Source organism: Cimex lectularius, unplaced genomic scaffold (assembly GCF_000648675.2).
Source record: "Cimex lectularius strain Harlan isolate CLEC.00 unplaced genomic scaffold, Clec_2.1 scaffold5, whole genome shotgun sequence".
NCBI classification, from domain to species: Eukaryota; Metazoa; Arthropoda; class Insecta; order Hemiptera; family Cimicidae; genus Cimex; species Cimex lectularius.
This window is the reverse complement of record NW_019392993.1, coordinates 567034-589728: the sequence shown is the minus strand read 5'-3', so window position 1 is coordinate 589728 and position 22695 is coordinate 567034. Positions and strand designations below refer to the sequence as shown.

Sequence of the window (22695 nt, the reverse complement as noted above, 5' to 3'; positions counted from 1 at the left end):
AATATTAATTATAATATTAAATATTAAAATCGTGCCCGAGAGGTTCGAAGTCACGATAGGTCAGAGCAGCGGCGTATTAAGCCGAAAGTTTTGAGTTCGAATCCCGCTCGTGACACTAATTTTTCATCTCAACCAAACCTTAGATAAAAAGAATAACTAATTCATAGTTTACGTTAAACATGTCAAAATGACTTCTTTTCAAATCACCATGCACAACAATTTTTTATTTCCACCTACAAATACTAATTATAATAAAATGACTATTGTAATCGTCATAGTAAGAATTATGTATATGTTAATGTAATAAAAACTCTGTAAATTTAGGCTTCTATATAAAGTTTAACTTCTAATAAAATGGTAAGTTATTTAATGGTAGAAAAGGAAGTCTTGAAAAATAATTTGCTCTTCATATCATATTTTAAATGAAAAATCGTGGCTGCGATTTAATTTGTACATTAATCAATTAATTAATATTTATGAAAGGTATTGGTTGAGATAGAAAAGTCAGTGTCACGAGCGGGATTTGAACCCACGACTTAAGACTAAATACGCCGCTACTCTACCACTTGAGCTATCCCTGACTTCGATCCGCTCGGACACTAACTTCCCATCTCAACCTCACCTCTCGAATTTTCCCTCCTTTTTGCCATTTTTGTACGTTAAACTGACATAGAAAAAAAATACATCAAACATTCTTGATATTTTAAAGTTTTATAGTCAGTGCAAAACGCAGTAAACAGAGCATCTGATTCCCACTCATTGAACCATAACCGAATTAAATAAACCAGTCGTCTACACCGTTAGAAAGAAACCATTTTCTTAGCCCTAAATAAATCATCACCGATAAATTTGATCAAAAGTAGAAACAATATTATCTCAGCTAATCAGTCATTTTTGTAGGTTTCTTTATCTTATTTCTAAACAAATTTTAGTGATACAATGTCATTCTTTGAGACAGTTTTACTTTTATTAAATTTCTTTTGTGTTATTCATGGCACTTTTATGGTGTTGTTTTTATCCGAGTTGTTTTTTTTTTCTAATAAGCGATTTTGCGAAACAAGAATAGTTACAATATAGTTGCTTGCCTTTCCCACGGGCCGAAAAACAAACGATAAGAAACCTCTTATATTTTCTTAGAGCAAATTTAATAACATAAAATAACATATGTACATATCTTAGAGAGATTGAATTGATGTATTACATTTTTTTTTTTTTTTACGTAAACGACTTTTAACCGTAAGCAGCTTGTGTTTGCGTCCGATGTCAAATTCCATTATCTTCCCACCAAGGTTTTCGTGGCCCTCTTTTTTCCTGCATAACAGACTGATAAATTTCCTACAGGTTTTCCAGTACCTGCAAAATAGGCTTTGCATTGTCCATTAAGGTCTTCCTAGAAGGTGGGCACGGACTGTCAGGGCTAAATGTAGATAAATAGGTCTTTTTCAGTTCACCACCCGCATTTTTACCAAATTTACTGTAATTTAACAATATTAATAAAACCTTAGTAAATTTTTTTTGTCAATCAAAACAATTTTATATTGAAGAAATATGCGCTATATATTTTTTTACACAAATATAATTATTACGCATAATAAACAAAACTTCTATTACAATAATATGTTGTATATTACAGTATGTCTTTCCATTTAAATGTTTTTAAAATAAAAAAATAAGAAAAACAAGACAAATATTAGATCCTCTACTATAAGAATTTTCGCTTATGGAATTCTTCATCTCCGGCGTTGCACTTGTAGATATAGATATTATTATTGATATTATTGATTGAGATTATTGCATTTATGTAAATAAATAATTTCATTTATGGTTTTTTGTATAAACCTTTTTATATTTTTGCTGATTTATACTTTTGTACATAAAACCGATTAGTTTGATTTGTCTATTAACTTATCTTTCTAAGCTGAGTAGGGTTAATAAAACCGTACTTTCCCACAACTTTCATTTTATTTTGATTCTTCCGAAAGACCAGGAGTCATTTTTAGAGTTTACACGTTACGGTATATTTTGTAATTTCCCATTGCCCATTCCTATTTTTTTGTAATATTGTTACTTATTTTTAGCCTTTTTTTTAATGTGTTTTAAACAAATGTTCAAATGCATTCAGGATCCTGTGCCATTTTTTCCCTCAAAGTCTTTATTACACAAAGATATTATAGAGTTAATAAATATATAAAATAAACAATCAAAGTCAGTTATCCATGGTGTAAAACAACGTTTTCTGTGCCATTTTCATATATATGGTTTATTTATATAATAGCTAGCTGTTTATATTTATATAATATGTAATGGTTTATTTATACCAATAGCTAATAGCTACAATACAAAAAAAAAATTTAAATTATAAAACATAAAACGACAAAATAGTATTATAAACGGCGAAAAAAATAATGGTTAATAATGTTTAAAAAAAATGCTATTATAAAATTATAATTTAAAATGTTATATCATGGATGTTTCTCAATAGGAAAAATAAAATGATTTAAAGAATTATAATTAAAGAAATGGCATTATTGTACAATTCGTTCCAGTGAGATGTATCGGTAAAATGACCAATCACAATAAATTTCCAAAGGATTTGACTAAATTTCATAGTTAGAATTTTGAATTTTCACCTGTTAGACGATAATAATTCGTTTGTTTGTTTTCATCAAATAGCACCACTCTGTTAAAAAATTTGACATAAATTTATTTCGATGAAAATAGATAATCCTTTGTAGGATTGTGTCCTGTTTATGCCGAATTTGTTACAAGACAAAGCAATCTGGTTTCTTTATTGTTTAAAAAACGAGGTCGATTTTCTACAGAAACCATTGTCACGGGCGATGTATTATCACAGCCTTTTTTAAAAGTTGTTTTTTTTAAATTCTCATCGTAAAGTCGGTTTTATTTGTTATCTTGTTTAATCGATTCTTTAAACGTATAACTGCGAAAAACAAAAATTATAAGATTTGCCAACGATACATGAGCTGAATATTAATCCACTGTCCGGACGATCTCTTGTTTAGATTTAACACGTACATTTCTAGATTACTCTTTTTTCCTGATGATATGAATGTAAATCGTTCCATTTCCAGCTATTAAAACAATTCAACTCGTGATATTTCTATTGTTTTCCTTTGAGGAGGATCGTTTCAAAGGAAGCGACCAAGTAAAACGTATGCTCCATCTGTCTTGCGTCGTATGTATAAGCCGCGCCGGAAAAGTGATAACATAATTTTATCTTTATTGTTCAATTTGTTATATTAATTTTTTTTAAGTAGGTGCAATTATTGTCCTTCACGAGCAAATTCTTTTGTTGCCGAAATTTATGTAAATAGGATTTTAACGAAGTGGACCAGAAAATCAACTACATTCTTGTGAACGTTGAACTACCTTTAAATAATTACCTGTGTCCACAATTTCAACTAAATTAAAACTTTATTCTAACTTCATATTTTATATATCATACAAATAATAAATAACGTATTATTTTAGCTCAGATATTGAATACGGGTTTAAAGTACTTCTTTAATAATCCAACGTTAAAGTAAAAACAATGGCGACATACTTTTAAATTTGATACTTTAAAATTGTGTACAAAGAAACTCATATTTTTGATAGAAATAAAAAAAAAATTACTACCCCTACGGTTTGCAGTGTCCAAATAGTCTTACATTTTTATTGTTATCATAGAAATGGACTGATAAATTTATAATTAAAATTATATTCGGATTTTATTTATTCTTATTATCATTTATTTCAACAATCACTGTTTATGTTTTAGGCTTTTTCTAATAAGAATTCTTGAAATTATCACGTAACGGTTATACGTACTATGTTTATGTTGTAATGGCCATCCAGGCACTTGCGCGTTAAAAGAAACTTTTTTTCATACAAAATTCCTGTTACAATAAACGGTAAATTAAACGTAGTAATTATTATTTTTATTTATCGGAGATAATAAAATTACAATTATGATAAAAGAACGATTACTAATAATCAGAATTATTATCAGTTAATTATTATTATTATTATTATCAGTTATTTATGAATTAAATTATAATTTTTACCAAAAGCAATAAAACGATTCTGTAAAACCCCATTTTTTGTACTTTTTATAAAGCTGGACGTTCATTATAAATTTAGCAAAACATTTTCATTTTTCACCTCAGTGTACATAGTTGAATTTTTTTGTAAATATAAGAAGGCGTTTAATTACCAAGTGTTTGAAACGTAATGTCTATGATATTTGACTCTCATTTGATTGATTACGTAACGGTATGCTATTTGCATATATGCGTTCCGTAGCTGTTTTTGTATTAATTCTTTAGATTGTGGGATGGTGTAATAGGGAAGATTAAATAAACAAACAAAAAAGAGATTTTATTATACTACATTTTCTTTACATAATTTTCCCCGACCCAGCACACCCTGGAATTGCAATCGTTATAATTTTTTTTTTTTGTTTATTGGATATTTTAAAAGAAAAATATAAGATTTAACTAAATTAAAGAAGTCAATAAAAAATTAAACTATGTAAAACAATTTTACCAAAAATATTGCTGTGGAAACAATCAAGGAAATATTAATTCAGTACATAGTATTTCCTCCTCTTGCGTTGATTTTATGATGTTTTGAATTTAGTGCTGTGGAATATTTTCACACTCCTCCAATAGTACCGATCTCAATCCCTGCAAATTCTCTGACTTCACTGGGCGACTTTTTACCCTATTTGACAGCTCGTCCCAAAGGTGTTCGACAGGGTTGATATGCCATAAGTCGGGACTACTTTCTGACTACGCCATACATTAAATTGAAGCCCGTTCCGAGTAGTCATCAAGGATCCTAGCTGTGTGGAGCCTTGCATCATCATCATGCATAAAAATAAAACCGTCGCCAATTAGTGGCATATCAGGGACATCTTCTGATAACACATCTTCCATTTTTCATTTTCAATATTTCTATTTGTTTATCTAGAAACGTACATTATTTTCGAACACGAACTTTATTCGTTTTAATTATCATATTCTGCCAACAATAAGAGTATAAACTTTCAGGCTAACATTTTGTCCATTTTTTACATATAAATATTGAAAAATATAAATTAAAAATTATTAAACTGAGTGTGTAAGTTTATTTTCATTCAAAACGAATCTAGCCCACTACGATGGCTTTGTTCCATCCAAACAATTGACGTTATTAATTTGACTGTTAATGATCGATCAGTGCATTAGGAAAGTAAAGTGAATGCTTTGATATGATTATGAATATCCAGACCCTTTCCATACTAGAATATTGGGCATTATTTTGGCCTGTCTCGTTCAACGACGAGAGTCAGCTCAAAGTTTTCGGATTTCTAATCAACAAAAGCACCGGAAAAAACCAAGTTTTCAATTTGAAAATAATAGACTGGAAAATAATAATGCTTGCTTTTGAAAATGGGACCGGTTGAAATTCGTTTATTTGCGCATTCACGGATCACCTGCGTGGTTAAACCCCATTATAAAATATCGACTTGTTTCCATAAAATATGACCTATGTTTGTACGTTGTGTAAGTGAAAGTTGGCGCGCAGTTTTTTAAAAATATATATTTAGAACGACGAGTCTATAATTGGCGTCGATTCCAATTTTAAATTTCTCATTTTTAAAGTTATTTCGACACCTTACATAGATAATTAGATTTCATGGTATAAACTTTTTGATACAAAATGGTTTAAAAATCCATCTCTTAACACTGTAGTTTGTTCAATCTAACATTGAATTTTTTACTCAACAATCAGCTACTATTAAGTAAATTCTGAAAATAAAGTGTAAAATTTTATGTGGTATGAGGTAAGTGTTGCTGTGGAATGCTTATTATGACTGTTGTCGAAATCGTTAAAAGATTATTTTAAGTCAGATGACAAATAAACAATTTTAAATCATTCAGTTCGTAAATGAGTCTCTACTTTTAAGCATTTAATCGCAACGACATTATCAAATAAAAAATGAAAGGTTACGTAGAAAATTATAGGTGAATTATAAAGTGTATTCATTATTAAATAATTCGTTCTGTATAGTCTTGGTATTGAGATCGAAGAAGAATAAAAATTCTTGTTGAAAAAGTTTGTTACATTCTTACAGAACTGCAAAATAATTTAAATATCAATTAATGTGTGCTTATCATGGTATGTGTAAAACCACTAAATGATTAGTTTTAATGCTTATTTTTGACTTACTTCTTCAAATAAACGACCGCTCGTTGGACAGTAGTGAATTAGAGAGCACGATTTGTCATTATGTCATTAGTAATTGCAACGCACAATGCACTGTTGCCATCGAAACGTGACAAATTAAAAATTAACCAATTTCGGATGGTATTTCAGTACATTAAACAACTCCGTTTCAACTAATCCTAAATTCAAAATTAAATCGAGTTGATCCTTAAGTCCTCTTTCTACGGATAATTTTTTTTGCTTTTTATTTCCGTGAATATAGCTGTATGATTATTTACAAAGCGTAGTACAGGAATGGATTACAATCCGTCTGCCAGAGGTCTTGATATGTGAAAAAGAATAAAAGAGAAGAAAAAGAAGAAAAGAGAAGAAAAAGAACAAAGGAGAAGAAAAAGAACAAAAGGGAAGAAAAAGAATAAAATAGGAGAAAAAATAAAAAATGAGAAAAAGAATAAAAGAGAAGAAAAAGAATAAATGAGAGATAATTTGTTGATTTCGATAATTATGCATCGAGAAGATATTTGTCGAGGGTTGTTTTTAACTATTTATATTTACCGTATAAACGTAAATAATTGACTAATAAAATTTGTACATATGAATGTTTAATTTTTTAGTAATAAATGATGATTATCAGTATTTTTATCTGTCGTAATTATTGTTATTTATTTATTATTGAAAGTTATACCTTCATTCCATATAATTAAATTTAAGAACAAGATAAAAATGAACGTTTTAAAAATGATAACAATGTTATTTTTGTAATGTTTAAAGTGTTAGATGTTTCAAACACTTTTTTACTCATGAATAATCTGGATCTCGGTACGGTCTGGATGAAAAAACAAATTCAATTATTGGGTTGTCCTCACTTCCCCCCCCCCCCAAAGGATACCGGAACTGGAGGAGTACCCCTGAACACTGCAGTTGTACGTACAGCTTATTGTACTTTATCCCTGGCTCCAGTTTTGGGGGCTCACAACACAAGTGTGAATTTGAGTCCCCGGTGTGCCGGTGTTCTTCCATGGAAGAAACTCATTTTTGAAAGGGGTTGGGACGAAATTCAGGGTCGCTGAGATCTGATCCCGCTCCTTTCATTGATGAGTGCCGTGTCAATTTCTTTCATTTGCGGCCACCGGTCCCCTTGTAGATGTAATTTCAGGTAGTAAACTGCGCCCTTTATTATTGTATCCCCCGTGCTCTACCTAAAGCACACAGTCATATTTCATCAAGAAACTTGATTAATAGGCCCGGTTTCAATGGTTGAAACTCTTCTATGGTCACATTGTACATCCCAAAACATTTCTTCCTCCGGGCTAGTGTCGCTCCGCAGTTTGTTAGTAAATGTGTTGGTGTCTCTTCTGCCTCCCTGCAGAATATGCATGTGCCATCAGATGGTCGCCTTAGACGTCAGAAAAAAGTCCAGAGGCGACGGTGGGGATCGAACCCACGACCGCTGGATCTACTTACCAGCCGAGAGACTGGCGCCTTAACCACTCGGCTACCGCGGCCCCCTCTGGCCATTCTTATTGGGTTGTCCGGAAAATAATGCAGGATTTTGGTATTAAACAAAAAAAAAGANATGAGTAATCCTGTAAACGTAAACAGAATATTTTATATAGATTTTTTTTAATGAAAACTTAAAATCCTGCATTATTTTCCGGACAACCCGATATTATCCATCTCCTTATGTTTATCAAGTTCTTATGCCCTTTTGTTAATCCTGCCTTTTTGGCAGTTAACAATTGAATTTGGTTTTTCATCCAGGCCGTACATAGAGTCGTAAATTATTTTTTTAATGTGTGGAAATATTTAAAAATTAGGTTTTTCTATGTGAAATGACACGTTTTACATTTTAAATGTTAGATGTATGGAACACTTTTTTATTCCCGAATGATCTGGTCGTGACGAAAAGCCAATTCAATTGTTGCTGCCAAGCTTTCCAAGTCCTTGCAAATGTTGGGACTGAGTCGGCCTTCAAAGAAATTTGAAATCGTCCGTTAAAAACTTAATTATGCCAATTTGTAAACACATTTAACATTATTTTGCCCTTATCATGACCTTAAAATAGGTCGAAAGTTTGTCTGTTACAATTGAATTTGCTTTTTCATCAAGACCATACGAATCTGGCGTAGTTGCTGTTTCTTTACCAGGATCGTAAATTTTTTTCCAATCTAAACAACGATCGTGGAAAACATGGGATGAGAGAATGAGCGAAATAAACAACAAAGAAAACACGATGTGACAAAACTATTTGTTTATTTGTTGTTGTTTTGTTGTTTTTTTAATTGCTAAATACAATTGTAAACATCGATATGCTGATTGATAAATATTCATCCTTGTCGCTCTTATATTTTGAAATTCATTGGATCAATGTTGTATCAGAAGTTAGAAATTTTTTCGATTTAAAAAAGTGCATATATTCGGTGTAAAATTTTGCCAATGAGTTTGACTAATAAGTGGTTCTATGATACTGAGGTCCTTAAGCTATTCGTCGGTTGAGAAAACTGTTATAAAATCAGACCAATTCAAGTCAAACATTCTTATCTCAAGTTTTTTGGCTTTCGTTTTCATAATCAAAATGGAAAAAAATTGTAGTATTGCAACATTGAACTTATTAAATGATTATTTACCTTTGTATGTTGTAATACACTCCGTTATTTGCTTTCATTCATTACTGATAGAGAAGTATAATTGTTAATTTCTTAAACAGGATTTAAGTTTTTTTTGTATGCTTTGTATCATTTTGTCTTATCAAATTTGTTTATTTAATATTTGCCAAATTTCCCTGGTACTACGTCAAAGGGCAGATGTTCCCGAGTACCATGTGATACGCTGTTGCGCAACTTGGCCAAGCTTTCATAACTTAAAATATTTCCGTATTGTATCGTCTTGAACATAATTTATTTCTCACCAAAAATCTTTGCTTATATCTTATTTTTAAAAAAAATTTTAACATAAAAATTTTTTAACGCTTTATTAACAAAATGTTAAGTATCAGGAATAACAATAGTCCGTGTTTATTTTTTGACAGAGTTTCATTTGTTTCGCCATAATACCTGCATAGTAAAAAAAAAATTTAAACATATATTGAAAAAAATGTATGAAACCTTGTAAAATCGAAACAAATTGAATATTTAATTAAACAAAAGCGTAGTCTAAAAATATAAAAGTCACGGTTTTGTTGTTGATTTCAGTCCATCTGCCATTTTCTGAAACATGCCAATGAACAAAAAGATCAAACTCAAAACTTAATATGTACTCGCATAAGTCTTAAAAGAGTACGTGATGTTCTGTTGAATAATATTATCTTGTACTTTATTAAAAACGTATGTCGATCATTATACACATGTAATGGGCATTCGTTGAAGCTTGTCTGTTATTAAATAGTGGGCTCACAATTCATTCGGTTGACCAGATAATAATGTCTAATCTTTCCAAACCTGTCGTCGGGAGCATAAAAATGAACCCAGCTTTGTTCACCTATTATCCCATTAATTATACTTGTTTGTAACATGGAGAAATTTTAAGACCTAAAGGGCCATTAGCCATTCTGCAGGACGGGGATATCGCCCAAAGTTGGTCAAATCCAACGATTTACGCAAATTTGAGCATGTAGAACTAAACTACAAAGACTTTGTACATCGAGGACAATACCTATTTAACCCATTCGCGTTTTACAATTATATAAAGGTAGGACTGACGAATGCCATACAGACGAACCACCAAAGAGGATGAAATGCCTTTATGATATCGTCAAATCCGGCTTTAAAAAAAATTCACGACAGCTTGGTCATTTCAGCCCCGAGCGCATGCGAAATATTACAACACATGTACCATTCGCATTCACACAAATAAATACATTCACACATATATACATTGCATTCATTCTATTTGGTAGATGTAGTTCTCAATATTCCTCCATCTGCCTGAATACAATAACAAACTAATTAATTGGGGTCGATGGGGTACTTTCGTTAATATTCCGCCATCGACCGAAGTCACGTACACAGCTCGAGGGGCGATGTGGATGATATTTCACCATCAACCTCTCCCCATTCACTCTAATAAATGCACTCATTCATTTATGAAACGCAATTTTGACGGCTATACAATAAAAAATTCCCAATTTCCCTAAAAAGCAGAACAGGGGACCCTGAAACTCGCTACCGTGTCCGAGAACCATTCATAAATCCGGCGGCACGCCTACACGCTCTGTGTATGGAGCCAAGGCATGACACGCCTCTATTATATGGGACACATCGAGCAACTCTTCTTGTATTTGTTATTATTTGTTTAGCTAAAGTGACAAACGACTATTGTGTTTGTTTCATTAAACTCTGAAGGCTTTTAGTTTGAATTATTTGACAGTTCAAATTGCGGTTGAATAATTATTGACTGAGTTAAAATCTTGAATTCCAAAGTTGCTATTAGAAAATTCAGAATTTGCAGTGTTTAAGAAATAAACGCATTTTTAGTATGTAGATCTTGACTGCCTCCTAACAATGTCGTCAACGCCTTTCAGCTAAGATTGTTTAAGAATATAATGCTAACTTATTAAACGGGCGTGGTCATTTGTAATCGCATTGTCCGTCGGGCTGTGCCCTGATTTCGACCGGAAAACAGTAATTGAGTCGTTTCCACTTTCTTGTTTGGTCCATTTCAATTTCAGCATGCAGCCCTTCCATCAATCTTCCTATTAAATGAATTGGTTGACTGCTGAGAATTTAACTGAACCGGTTTTGATCGATTTGGGCCAATCAAAAAGCAGTAAAGTCAAAGAATAGGTTAAATGGTATAGTATCGGTAAAATGTACATTTTCAATATTAAAACTCTTGAAACGAGACTATGGGGAAAGTTATTTCCTTGACGAGAACACTTCAAACTACATCTTTATCATGACAAATATTTGTCTCGTTGGGTGTTATAAAACATAAGAGGGGATATCGAAAAGGTTTATTGCACATTCTCGTAAAACGTCTTGATGTATATTTTTTAAATTTACTTTTAAAACCCATGACCACATGGTTTTTCAAAGAGGTTACTCCATAAATGTCTCAAATATAATTGCTTTATTTACACATTAAGATGTACATTAATTTTACATTGCGTTAAAGCTATTATTAATTTCACTAATTTCGTAGTCCGCTTGACCAATTAATAGCTTATAATTAATTAAGGTTTTTAGTTGAGATAAAAAAGTCAATGGCACGAACGGGATTCGAACCCACGACCTTCGGTTAAATACGCCGCTGCTCTACCACTTGAGCTATCGTGACTTTGATTCGCTCGGACACCAACTTCCCATCTCAACCTACCTTTCGAATTTTCCCTCCTTTTTGCCATTTTTTAAATGTCGTGTAATTTATCGGCGACAAATGAACCAGTACCTTACATAAAGATTAATGAGTTGAAAGAAGTTATTTGGTCATTTTTTTAAATATTTGTTTTATTACTTTTTATTTATTTTTTTATTTTTGTTATTTTTACCAATAGGTTACTTCTTAAATCTAACTAATACTATAATTATCATATAAACCCTCTGCTACCCATTTTGTGATGGTGAATCTTGTTCAATAAAAAGACTAAATAAAACATAAGCAAAATAATATATTTAAAAAAAATTCTTGTTGACATGAAAAAACTGAATATTTACAATGTAGAGAAGCTTCTTTTTCTTGTACCAGGCAATGTTCAGGGATTAAAATTTAAACAAAAATCAAAATTAAACAAAATGAATCGAAAAGATAGTACCTTAAATATTTCACTATGGCACAAAATAGTAAAATTTAATACCTCTTTATGTCAGAGCACTCCTTTCCGGATTGAGGCTTTCCTTCATCTTACAATGTGCTTGCGATGTTCGTCCCTTCTCTTCCACAGTGCAGATTCCTTTCTTCAAAACGATCATCACAAATATTTGCAGTTGTAATTATCAAATAAAATTAATTTAAAAAATCAAGTAAATAACGTGTTCTTTTTCTATTTTAAACTTATTTTGGTGGCAATATTTACTAAAATAGAAATAGAAATTTACATATTTTTTGAGAGGGACGTTTTTTCTTAAACCTGTCTGAAAATAGGATTGAATTATTTTGGCGGTTTTAAAAATAGACCAACGGAGTCTTGATGTTGCTCGAAAACGGAATTTCTAACAGACGAATTATAGTAGAGATAATCTTACTATTCCAGTTTATTATCTTTTATATAAATTACCGGTGTACAAGGATTTATTATTGATTCATATTGGGTCAGCCCGTCCGTGAACAGTGTGGTTAAAAACCGACAAGGAAGTATTTTGTATCTGGTTTAAAGACCTTCTGTGTACATATAAAAAAGGCGGTGTTTGTCAACGATTTACAAACAATTGTATTTTGTTGTTTCGCGTACTCCACATTCGATTTGGATTAAATCCAACTGGGTTACAACGGCGATGCTTGTTCGCCCTTTCAATGCTGAATATATTTACGTTGTGTGGCATTGGTATTCCAAAGTTCTGGTACTCTGTTGAAAAGAATTTTTTTCGGAAGTGATTCTATAAAATTTGTAAAAAAAAATTAACTATCTGGGTGTTCCGTTTTCACATTCAGCTAAATTCTCACAAGCCAGTAAATATTTCTTAGGGAAAAGTTCTATAGCGACTCATTCGTTATTAAAATTGCGTAAAAGTGATTATTAGGATTCAAAGTACATGCTGTAAACTCTATCCCGCAAAGTATGCACCTATACAGGGTGTCCAAGCTAATGCGCATTAGCTTGACACCCTATATACAGTATTTTGAAAGCGTCTAAAAAAAATTCAAATTTTACACCTCACAAGAAACCTCTCGACCCGTACACCAGGTTATAATGTTGGAGGGTCCATTCAAAATTTAAAATGTTTAAAAAAATGCTTGGCTGGTGGCGGACATGTTTGCAAATGCCGGACCACACTTGGCCAAGCAATATTACCTAAATTTGTTTAATTTAGTTAATTTTTAGGAAATTATTTCTTTCTTATATGAGAAAGGCATGAGCATATATAGTTTAGCCTCAAGGTTTGAAATTAGTTGAGTAAATTATGAAAATTTGATTGAGTAATTTAAAAATAATCTAATCCGTCTAGATGTAGAGTCTGCTTTGTATAGTCGATATACTTTAATTGGAATGAGGCACATTTCATAATATTAACCAATTGCACAGCTCCGTTTAGCGAATAAAAATATTCGCAGTATTTATTTTAACAGAAAAAAATTTAAATTCACTTTGGATAAAATGTGTGCCTTATGCACCTGTATACCTCCTGATACACTTTTTAATAAACCGTGTCTTGCGTCCTTTAGATCAAAATATTTCTTGCAGTTGTTTTTTGTTTTTTCAACAGGTCTATCGTGGACCCCCTATGCCATACCTTGGAAATGCGCTATTCCTTATAAAACTGAGCACTCCCCTTGTTGCCTCTTCGTGGATCTCTTTGGTTATGAGAAATTCCTACCGAAGTGGCTGTACCTTGAACGGGCTAATGTTTTACATTCTCAAAATGTACCCATGTCTTTGGTTCCTCCTGACAGAGCCGGCATGTTTTCGTCTCAGCCTTGTCCATATTTTTAAAGTGATACTTAAGAGGGCAATGGCCTGTATAAAGGCCAATAATCGTGCTCAAATCCTGCCTGCTGAGAGAGAGCAATTTTTTTCGTTTTATGTTTTGAGATGTGTATAAATCTATTAGCTTGTCTCATATCTGCAATGATTTTCGAATGTTTGAGTTTTCCTTCCATTTTTCCAGTTCCAACTTAAGCACACACTCCAGAGTACTTAGTTGTGGTTCTGGTACCATAGGTAAGAGAGTTGCTCCTTCATGTCCGGGAACCCACTTTATGGTTGTTTTACTTTCCCAGAGTCATTAGGCAGTTTAGGCACTCCCAGACAATTTTTTGATAGTGTCCATCCTAATTTTGCGGAACTTTATGAATAGGAAATAAATTGTCTTTTCCATACTACTGTGGAAAAGACAATTTATTCCTACACATCAACCCACAGACAAGTTTGGAGTTGAAAGCATATGCATTTAGTTTTGTATTGCATGGGCTTCAGCTTGGAAAGTCGTTGAGGTTAGTCAACGACTTTTGCTAAGGTAAAGTTCGGCCCTTTTATGCATGCAGGCTTAGAAAGCGTGATATTACTAGATTAAAATTCTACTAACTTGAAAAACAAACCCATCAACCCCAGACAAGTTTGGAATTGAAAGGATATGCGTTTAGTGCCTTTATGGCCACCTGGCACATCGTTGTATTGCATGGGCTTCAGCAACGGCTTTTGCTAAAGAAAAGTTCGCACCTTTTGTGCATGTAGACTTTAAAAACGTGATATTACTAGATTTAAATTTTGCCGACTTTGAAAACAAGTTACATGACATCGTTGTGTTGTGTATAGAAAAGGCTCTTTACAAGTTAAGTGTTATTTGATTTTTTTTTCTTTTTGATGTTTTATGATATACGTATACACATTTAATGTAATTTCAATTTAATGTTCCTCTTGTTGTATGTCTTATTTTAGGTTTGCTTTATTGACATATTATGTTGTATTAAACCAACTTCCTCTATATGGCATAATTAGCTGTAACAGAGTAATAATAAATAAATATTATATTTACGTTGCCTTTCAATGGGTGACTGGGTAAAATTCTGGACGTTGTTTTCACACCGTGAGAGAGAAATTTTAATGATTTGGAATCTAAAAAGAATCCTGAGAGACGATGGGCTAACTGCACGGAAAGGGAATGGCAGTAATGCGCATTGTCCTTCCATAACAAAAGACTATTGTCCGGGTAGAAACTCGAAAACACGTTTGAATAACTCGGCCATGTGAGGGACAATTTAAAATTTAGTTTACAATTAGTGCTAAAAAAATTGTAAAATTTTAGTTTTGCGTTATGATCATCGCTGGTGTTCTCCAGGAATAATCATAACAAACCATTAAATATTGACAGTAAGTTTACGATTTTTGATTAATTGATTTAACTACCTGGCACTGTCTGTCGAGCGTACAGTCCGTTATTCTTAACTTGAATATATCCTCATAAATTTATAAGAATTTAATTACAGGAAGACAAATGAGATACATCGGTTTAGCTTCGTCACTGTTTCTTGGAGACGCGTTTTGATTGAATTGGAATTGATTTAAGTCGTCTTCTCGGCACGTTTTAAGTGATTTGCCCCTGTTAACCGATAATCAAATAAAATCCCTCAACAAATGCCCTCATCCTGATTAGCCTTAGGAAGGTCAATTTTTTCCCTTTTTATTTTTTCTCTTTACTTCACCGTGATGGAACTGTGGATCTTTTAAACTCTATTGATTTCCATGTAGGTGTGCACGATTTAATACTTGCTTTCAAATTTTCTTCTCAACAACTAAAGATAAGCTTTTTATGCACCTCTTTTGTAAAAATATTGTTATTACTGTTATCAATTAAAAGGATAAAACGCACAATCCTCGCAGGATTTAAAAAATAATGAGTCGTCAAAGATTGGAAATAAATTATTTAAATTCATAACGTAAATTTTAAAAAAATAACTCCATTAAATTTCGTGATCCGATTGACCAAATAACTTCTTTCAATTAATTAGTATTTATGTGAGGTATTGGTCGAAATAAAAAAGGTAGTGTGACGAGCGGGATTCGAACCCACGACCTTCGCTCTACCACTGAGCCATCGTGACTTCGATCCACTCGGACACCAACTCCTCATCTGAACCAAGCTTTCAAATTCTCCATTTCATTTGTCGCCGAGAATCGAATCCTGATTACACGACATTTAAAAAATGGCAAAAAGTCGGGGAAATTCGAAAGGTAGGTCAAGATGGGTAGTTGGTGTTCGAGAGGATCGCAGTCACGATAGCTCAAGTGGTAGAGCAACGGCATAATTAGCTGAAGGTCGTGGGTTCGAATCCCGCTCGTGACAGTAACTTTTTCATTTCAACCAATACCTTACTTAAAGATTAATAAAAAATAACATTTTTATTGGAGGTCAATTGTCCCCTTTCAGCCATCTCTGTTTGCAATCACAATAGTAATTAGAATAACAAATTCCATCTTCCAATGCGTGAAAAAAATAAAGATTGTATCTGTATAATATTTTTCTTTGGTTAGCCTAAAAAATTATTATTGTGACAAAGTATTTTTACATAAATTAGATGTATATCATTTAAATGTGGAGTCTGATTTTAAAAAACCTACTAATTAGCTTAAATAATTTTAATTTTATACTCAGTACCACTCAATTTTTGATCAAGATGATTTTTTCTCGTAATTAATAATTCTATAATCTAATATGTCAGATAACATTCTTTATAAATACCTGATTTATTCAACTTTTCATTACTCTCCGACGCAAGTGGGCGTATGGGTTTGCCACACAATTTTCCAATGATACATTGTCCAAAATGAAGGGGATATTTGTAAGTATTTTGACTGTAAAGTTTTCTACTAAGGCTAAGAAAATAAATATGTTTTTTATTATTTTTTTGTTAAATTATTTTTATTACTTTCAGGGAAAAGGGGTCAGACCCATTATTACAGAATATGATCCTGAGAAAAGAACTGCCAGAACAGAACTTGGAGATTTAGTTCTTGTAAAGTAAGTATTAAACCGAAATGTCAATATAAGCAATAATATTACATTAAAAAATTTAATTATTATTATTATTTAATTTATTTTAACAATTCATAATTGTGGAATATTAAATTAATCAAATTAATGGTATCCAGTATGTTAGGTTTCTGAAATTTGATATTTCCATAGTTTTTCACAAGTAAAGAAAATTTAATTATTTTTATCCCCCTAAGTACAGTGGAAACCTGTTTATCCGGACCGTTTGTTAAAATATTTTTTTATAAATTTTTCATATTTCTCAATGTATGTATATTAATTTTTTTTAAATTCATAATTCAATTATGGGACCTTTAATTCATCGTTAAAAATTCTTAAAGGACACCAAATCAAGGCCCTTCTACTAGTCAAACGATTGAAGAGGCCAGCAGTCACGTTTTGTTAAAAATAAATTTAAAAAGGATGTTTCCTATTTTAAAAGACTAGAAATTGTTGTGTTGTGTTGGTCGTATGTTGGCTTCCATTAAAAAGGTTTTTTTTATTATGTATATTTTTATTATGTATTTTTTATGTATAAATTTTTCGAGAAACGTGTCCAGACGTAAACAAAAATAATAATAATAAAAACTATCTATTACTTTAAATGTAACTTGATATATGAATAAGTGTTCACTTTTGTATTTGTGTTTGTTTTCCATTTTTATGACACGATACTAATAAAATCACAAATTTTCGGATTATCCAGACTTTTGATCAACTGGACAAGTACAGGTCTTTTCAAGTCTGGATAAACGGATTTCTAATGTATAACATTTCATTTTTCCATAATATTTTATAGAAAAAATTAAGATAAGTTAATTTCTATTTGAATTACAATAAATTTATTGCCAAATATTAAAAAAAAAATATATATATACCATTGTTGGGGGCATAGGTGGTTGCAATGATTAAGGCGTTGACATGGTGCTCATCACTGTAAGTTAAGGTCCCAGGAGCTTTGCATTCGAACCTGACATACTTACAAATGGGCTTTCTTTTTTTCAAAAACACCAACACCCTGAGGGTTGAAAAAAAATTACCAAATTAAATAAATAGCATTGTTCTCAAAATAACAAGCTAATTACTGTTAAACTTTAATTTAATAATTATTCATTACTACCAGGTACAAATGCCACTCCAATGGTGTGCCAACGTCAATGACCAATGGGTCGACGTTACCACTTGTCTCAGGGACAAACTTATCAGGGAAGGACCCAGAAACTGGTGGCTACAACCCGTTTGAACACCGTAGGCTGCAGCATCCAACGACGTAAGGCACAAATTTTTATTTTAAAACTTCAAAGCCTGAATTTTAGATCAAATGTTTAAAATTTAAGTATGTACAGATTTTTGTTTGAAAATTTCAATTAAATTAGTAGATAGTTATTCAGATATCGTGAGATGCGGTCGGGTGTGATGTAGGTTTCAGAAAAACATTTTCTTTATCGTGCCAATGTTTCGATCTTTTATTGAGATCGAAACGTTGGCACGATAAAGAAAATGTTTTTCTGAAACCTACATCACACCCGACCGCATCTCACGATATCTGAATAACTATCGATTAACGGTCACTAATCTCTACACATAAATTAGTAGAGTTATGAGTATATTTTGATGATGTTATTGTTTGCTTAAGTTTGTTTTAATAATTTACAATCAATGGTCAGATCAGCTATCAAAATTATTCTGATATTTTCCATTTTTTAATTATATTTTTAAATATATTATTGTAATGTATGCACTAACTTTTACTGCATGCCTTGTAATGTTTAACTGTTTTCTTTAGTTCTAAATGAATGATTTCATTTGACTATAGTAGTTATATAATACAGACAATGTTATGGGCTTATTTTTCTAAATACTCTTAATATTTGTATTGTTGACAGTAGTTTGACCAAATTGGGGTTAAACCAAAACACACCTGACTCCAAACTTACAGCAAGGATAAGCAGGATCAGAGGTGATAATTCAATCAAGTTTTTGTCAATGATCTATTGACGAATGGATTGCCCAACATCCATGGATTGTAATGTTAATATGATAGCTGATTTATTACACAGTAATGATTGTTTTATTTTGAACTTACAAGAGCGAGCATTTTACAGGGTTTTGATCAGTCTGGTGTTATGGCAATGTAAAATTTCATTAAAGAAACTGAAATTTTACGACCGACTAAAGCCATAATACGTAAGAACCTTCCAATTTTTTTAAATATGGTTTATTTAAAATTCAAGGCAGTCATAAAATTTAAATATGTTTACAAAATTAAATGCGTTTTAACTGGAGTTGTATTTTTTAGTGATGCAGAAACACTTATTCACTTGCTAAAGGGAAGTCTTGGAACAGGCATCCTGGCGATGCCATTTGCATTCGCCAATGCAGGCCTGTTTTTTGGCCTTGTAGCTACGTGTCTCATTGGCCTAGTTTGCACCTACTGTATTCACATACTGATCAAATGTTCACACAAGCTCTGCAGACGGATGAAAGTTCCTTCTCTCGGATTTGCCGATGTTGCAGAAGTTGCGTTCATGGCGGGACCTCCAGCAGTGAGAAAGTTCTCTACCTTGTCAAGGTTTGTAAATGTGTGATCTATGTTGCTTTGAATCATCATTAGTAATTATAATTATTGTATTATATAGAGCAATCATCAACTTGTTCCTTGTGATCGATCTCATTGGCTGCTGCTGTGTGTATAACTTGTTCGTTGCAAAAAACATTTATGAAGTATGTATTTATTAATCTATGTTTTATCAAATGTTTGAGTTAATTTGTTGGGCTGGTTTAATTACATTTTTTTTTTTTTTGTATTGTAGGTAGCACATGAGTACTTGCCACAGCTTGAACTGAGTCATTGCATCTTTGGACTTCTGCCATTCTTAATTCTAATGAATCTTATAAGGAATCTTAAGTTCCTCGCTCCATTTTCGATGATCGCTAACATACTGATTGGAACAAGTCTTGGGATTATCATGTACTACGTTTTCCAGGATGTTAAACCCATGAACTCTGTCCCAGCCTTTGCGTCTGTTCATACATTACCGATATTTTTTGGCACAGCAATATTCGCCCTTGAAGGAATTGGGGTGGTAAGTGTCACTACAGACTATTTCTATTTATTTTTTTAAGTAGACCTCTGAATTAAAGGAAAAGATGGAATGGAATCCATCTAAAGAGGACTATATAGTTAAGTTGAGCTTGTCAGCTTTTGTTTCCTAGGTGATGCCGTTGGAGAACAACATGAAAACCCCGACTCACTTTATAGGCTGCCCTGGCGTTCTTAACACTGGTATGTCTTTGGTGGTGTTCCTCTATGTATTCGTCGGCTTCTTTGGATATCTACGTTATGGAGAGAGTACCCATGAAATCATCTCTGGGAATCTAGATTCTGATGCGTACGTTTAATCATATTTAAAAAAAATTGTTTAATAATACAAAAAATCTTAACTTTTTTAATACTTTTTAAATTTAGGATTGGTATGGCAACAAGGCTGATGATTGCTGTTGCCATATTCCTGACCTATGCCCTCCAGTTTTATGTTCCTATTGAAATAATTTGGAAAGGTGTGAAACACAGGTTTACTTCCCGACCTGTCCTTGCTGAAAACATCATAAGAATTTTGCTTGTCTTCTTCACTGGTATTTATTTAATTTTTTATTTATTTACTGTTTATGTTAGCTAAAATTAAAACTATTTATTAGGCAGTGTTCAATTGTATGTTTTAAAACTTTGATTGCTTGTTTGAATAAATAAATTGTTTAATTTTTTAAATGGTAGGCCATAGTTAGTGGATTTTCTTAAGCTTTGTAATATCTGCTTTAACTAGATATTGCATGTTACAATATCTTCATTCTTTTTTGTTCTTTTTTTTCAAATTTATCTTCATGTGCTTTATTCAGCTTTATTTTTGCAGTGATTGTAGCTGCATCTGTTCCTAACCTTGGACCTTTGATCTCTCTGGTTGGAGCACTCTGTCTCTCAGTACTTGGTCTCATGTTCCCATCAATCATTGAGATAGTTGTTCTCTGGGATGATGGGTTCGGTAGATTTAACTGGATTCTTTGTAAAAACATTTTGATCATCGCTTTCGGAGTGCTAGGGCTTGTCACCGGAACGATGACCAGCCTTCAGGATATGTTCAAGGCCGTGCAATGATTCTCAGGAAAATGTCGATTCAAAGTCCCTAAAACTTTTTTCATCCATATCTGAACATTCCAATTGTTTAATTTACATCTTGAAAGAGCGTCCCATCAAATTTTTCGTCAGTTGCCATTTTTTATTTTAGAGCTTTAAACTCGGTGAATTATGTTTTTATCAATCTGATTTCTTTTCATTTAAATTGTTAAGATTCACGTGATGTTAAGTCTAGTTGTTTATCATTGAACGACAGTGATTATGGTTTTGTGATATTCTTACATTTAAGATTATTACAACAGTTTAAATTATTTGTTTAATTATTTTAATACTAAGTGAAAAAAGTTAACTAATTGTGTGTGACCAAAAAGTATGTTTAGATTTAAATATTTTTATAGTTTTTCTTTTTTTCTTTTTGTAGTAATTCCATTAATTTTTTTTATTAGAAGAGGTTTAGTCTTATTTAAGTGCTAGCTAAAAATATTTATTGGTACTAAAAATACAGAAAAAATGCCTTGAGTTAGGCCGTGTGATGTAAGTTCAGTTCGGAATCGGTTTTGTGGGACTCGACATTTTTTGCATGTATTTTTTTTTTTTTTTTCAAAAAAGTATACATTTTGTAGTATTGGCATCCTAATTTTTAATTGTATCTACTTTCTATTTTATGTGGTGAATTGAAACTAATTTAGAACAAAATTAGATTAAATCTGTTCCACTTGAAAATCATTTTAAAACTACTATGTCTTTCATATTACATTTATGATAAGGCCAAAATAAATTAATACCGGTTATTTTTAGAAAGGGTTAATTTATCTATTTACTACTTAATAAACAAAACAAAAAGTTTGTACATTTATGTAAGCTAACATATTTTTTCAAGAGGAACATTTTTGAAGTATAAATATAAGTAATCTTTTAAACCAGTGTCTGTGTACATGGTATGATATGTGTACAATTTAGTCAGGTATTTAACAAAAGTATTCACTGTAATCCATAGATAAGTATTATCTTTGCAGAGTACCAAATCTTTTTTCTTTTTTTTCTTTTTTTTTTTTGTGCATCGAGAATTTCTGTCAACTCTTTCAAATCCGTCCATTTCTAAATTATGCAACCTGTTGTTCCATTTCTAAATTATATAAAATGTTAGCAGGTTTGTCCAGTGTGTTTAAGATACCAGTATTTTAACAGGCTATTTCTAATGTGTCAAAAACTAAAAGTTTTCTAGAGTTTACTTTTACATTTAAAGTTTTGTAATGTAAGACTGACTATTTAAATTATTTTAATTTAAAAAAATAAGCATATTTTTATAAAACTGTGACTTTTTCGAAAGATTAAATGATTCTGACATTTACTTTACAATCAGCAAGTTTTCATTTTTTAAAATGTTAATTGAAAAAAAAAACCTCAAAATACTGAATAAAAGTAACAACTTGATACATATAATATCGAACTCACATTGAAAGTAATATTGATTTTATTTAATACCACGAAGTCAAAATTTGTGTTTGTTATTACTAATTTTTTGTACATAAGTTAAAAATTATATATTTATTGTTATTGAATAAAATTAAGAGAAAAAAACTTTTTTTTTTATTTTACATAGAAATAAAATGTCTGTTTGCCACAAGTTTGTTTGTTATTTGACTTTGAAAGTTACATGGATGCCATTGCAACTTTCTCTTTGTCATTCAATAAATACATTTCAAAAACCTCACATATATCCCTCCT

The 22695-nt window shown here is 31.6% G+C and overlaps 1 protein-coding gene and 1 non-coding gene across 3 annotated transcripts in view; both read left to right on the top strand.

The window, feature by feature from the left end:
* The window catches only part of LOC106663467 (proton-coupled amino acid transporter-like protein pathetic), a 25639-nt gene extending 4061 nt beyond the window's left edge, over positions 1–21578 (top strand). Inside the window, exons 1-9 of one of the 2 annotated variants that reach the window (XM_014388325.2) lie at positions 16546–16644; positions 16738–16823; positions 17959–18105; positions 19135–19407; positions 19475–19559; positions 19649–19921; positions 20052–20227; positions 20305–20471; positions 20747–21578. In XM_014388325.2, the coding sequence (XP_014243811.1) occupies positions 16630–16644; positions 16738–16823; positions 17959–18105; positions 19135–19407; positions 19475–19559; positions 19649–19921; positions 20052–20227; positions 20305–20471; positions 20747–20988 (1464 nt within the window). In that variant the 5' untranslated portion in view covers positions 16546–16629 and the 3' untranslated portion in view covers positions 20989–21578. Of the gene's footprint in view, positions 1–16545; positions 16645–16737; positions 16824–17958; positions 18106–19134; positions 19408–19474; positions 19560–19648; positions 19922–20051; positions 20228–20304; positions 20472–20746 lie in introns of those variants that run through there. The other variant, XM_014388324.2, reaches the window with a different exon arrangement.
* On the top strand, positions 16076–16148 carry Trnai-aau. The gene has a single exon. It is a non-coding gene; the product is annotated as a tRNA-Ile (tRNA).
* Positions 21579–22695: the final 1117 nt, after the last annotated feature.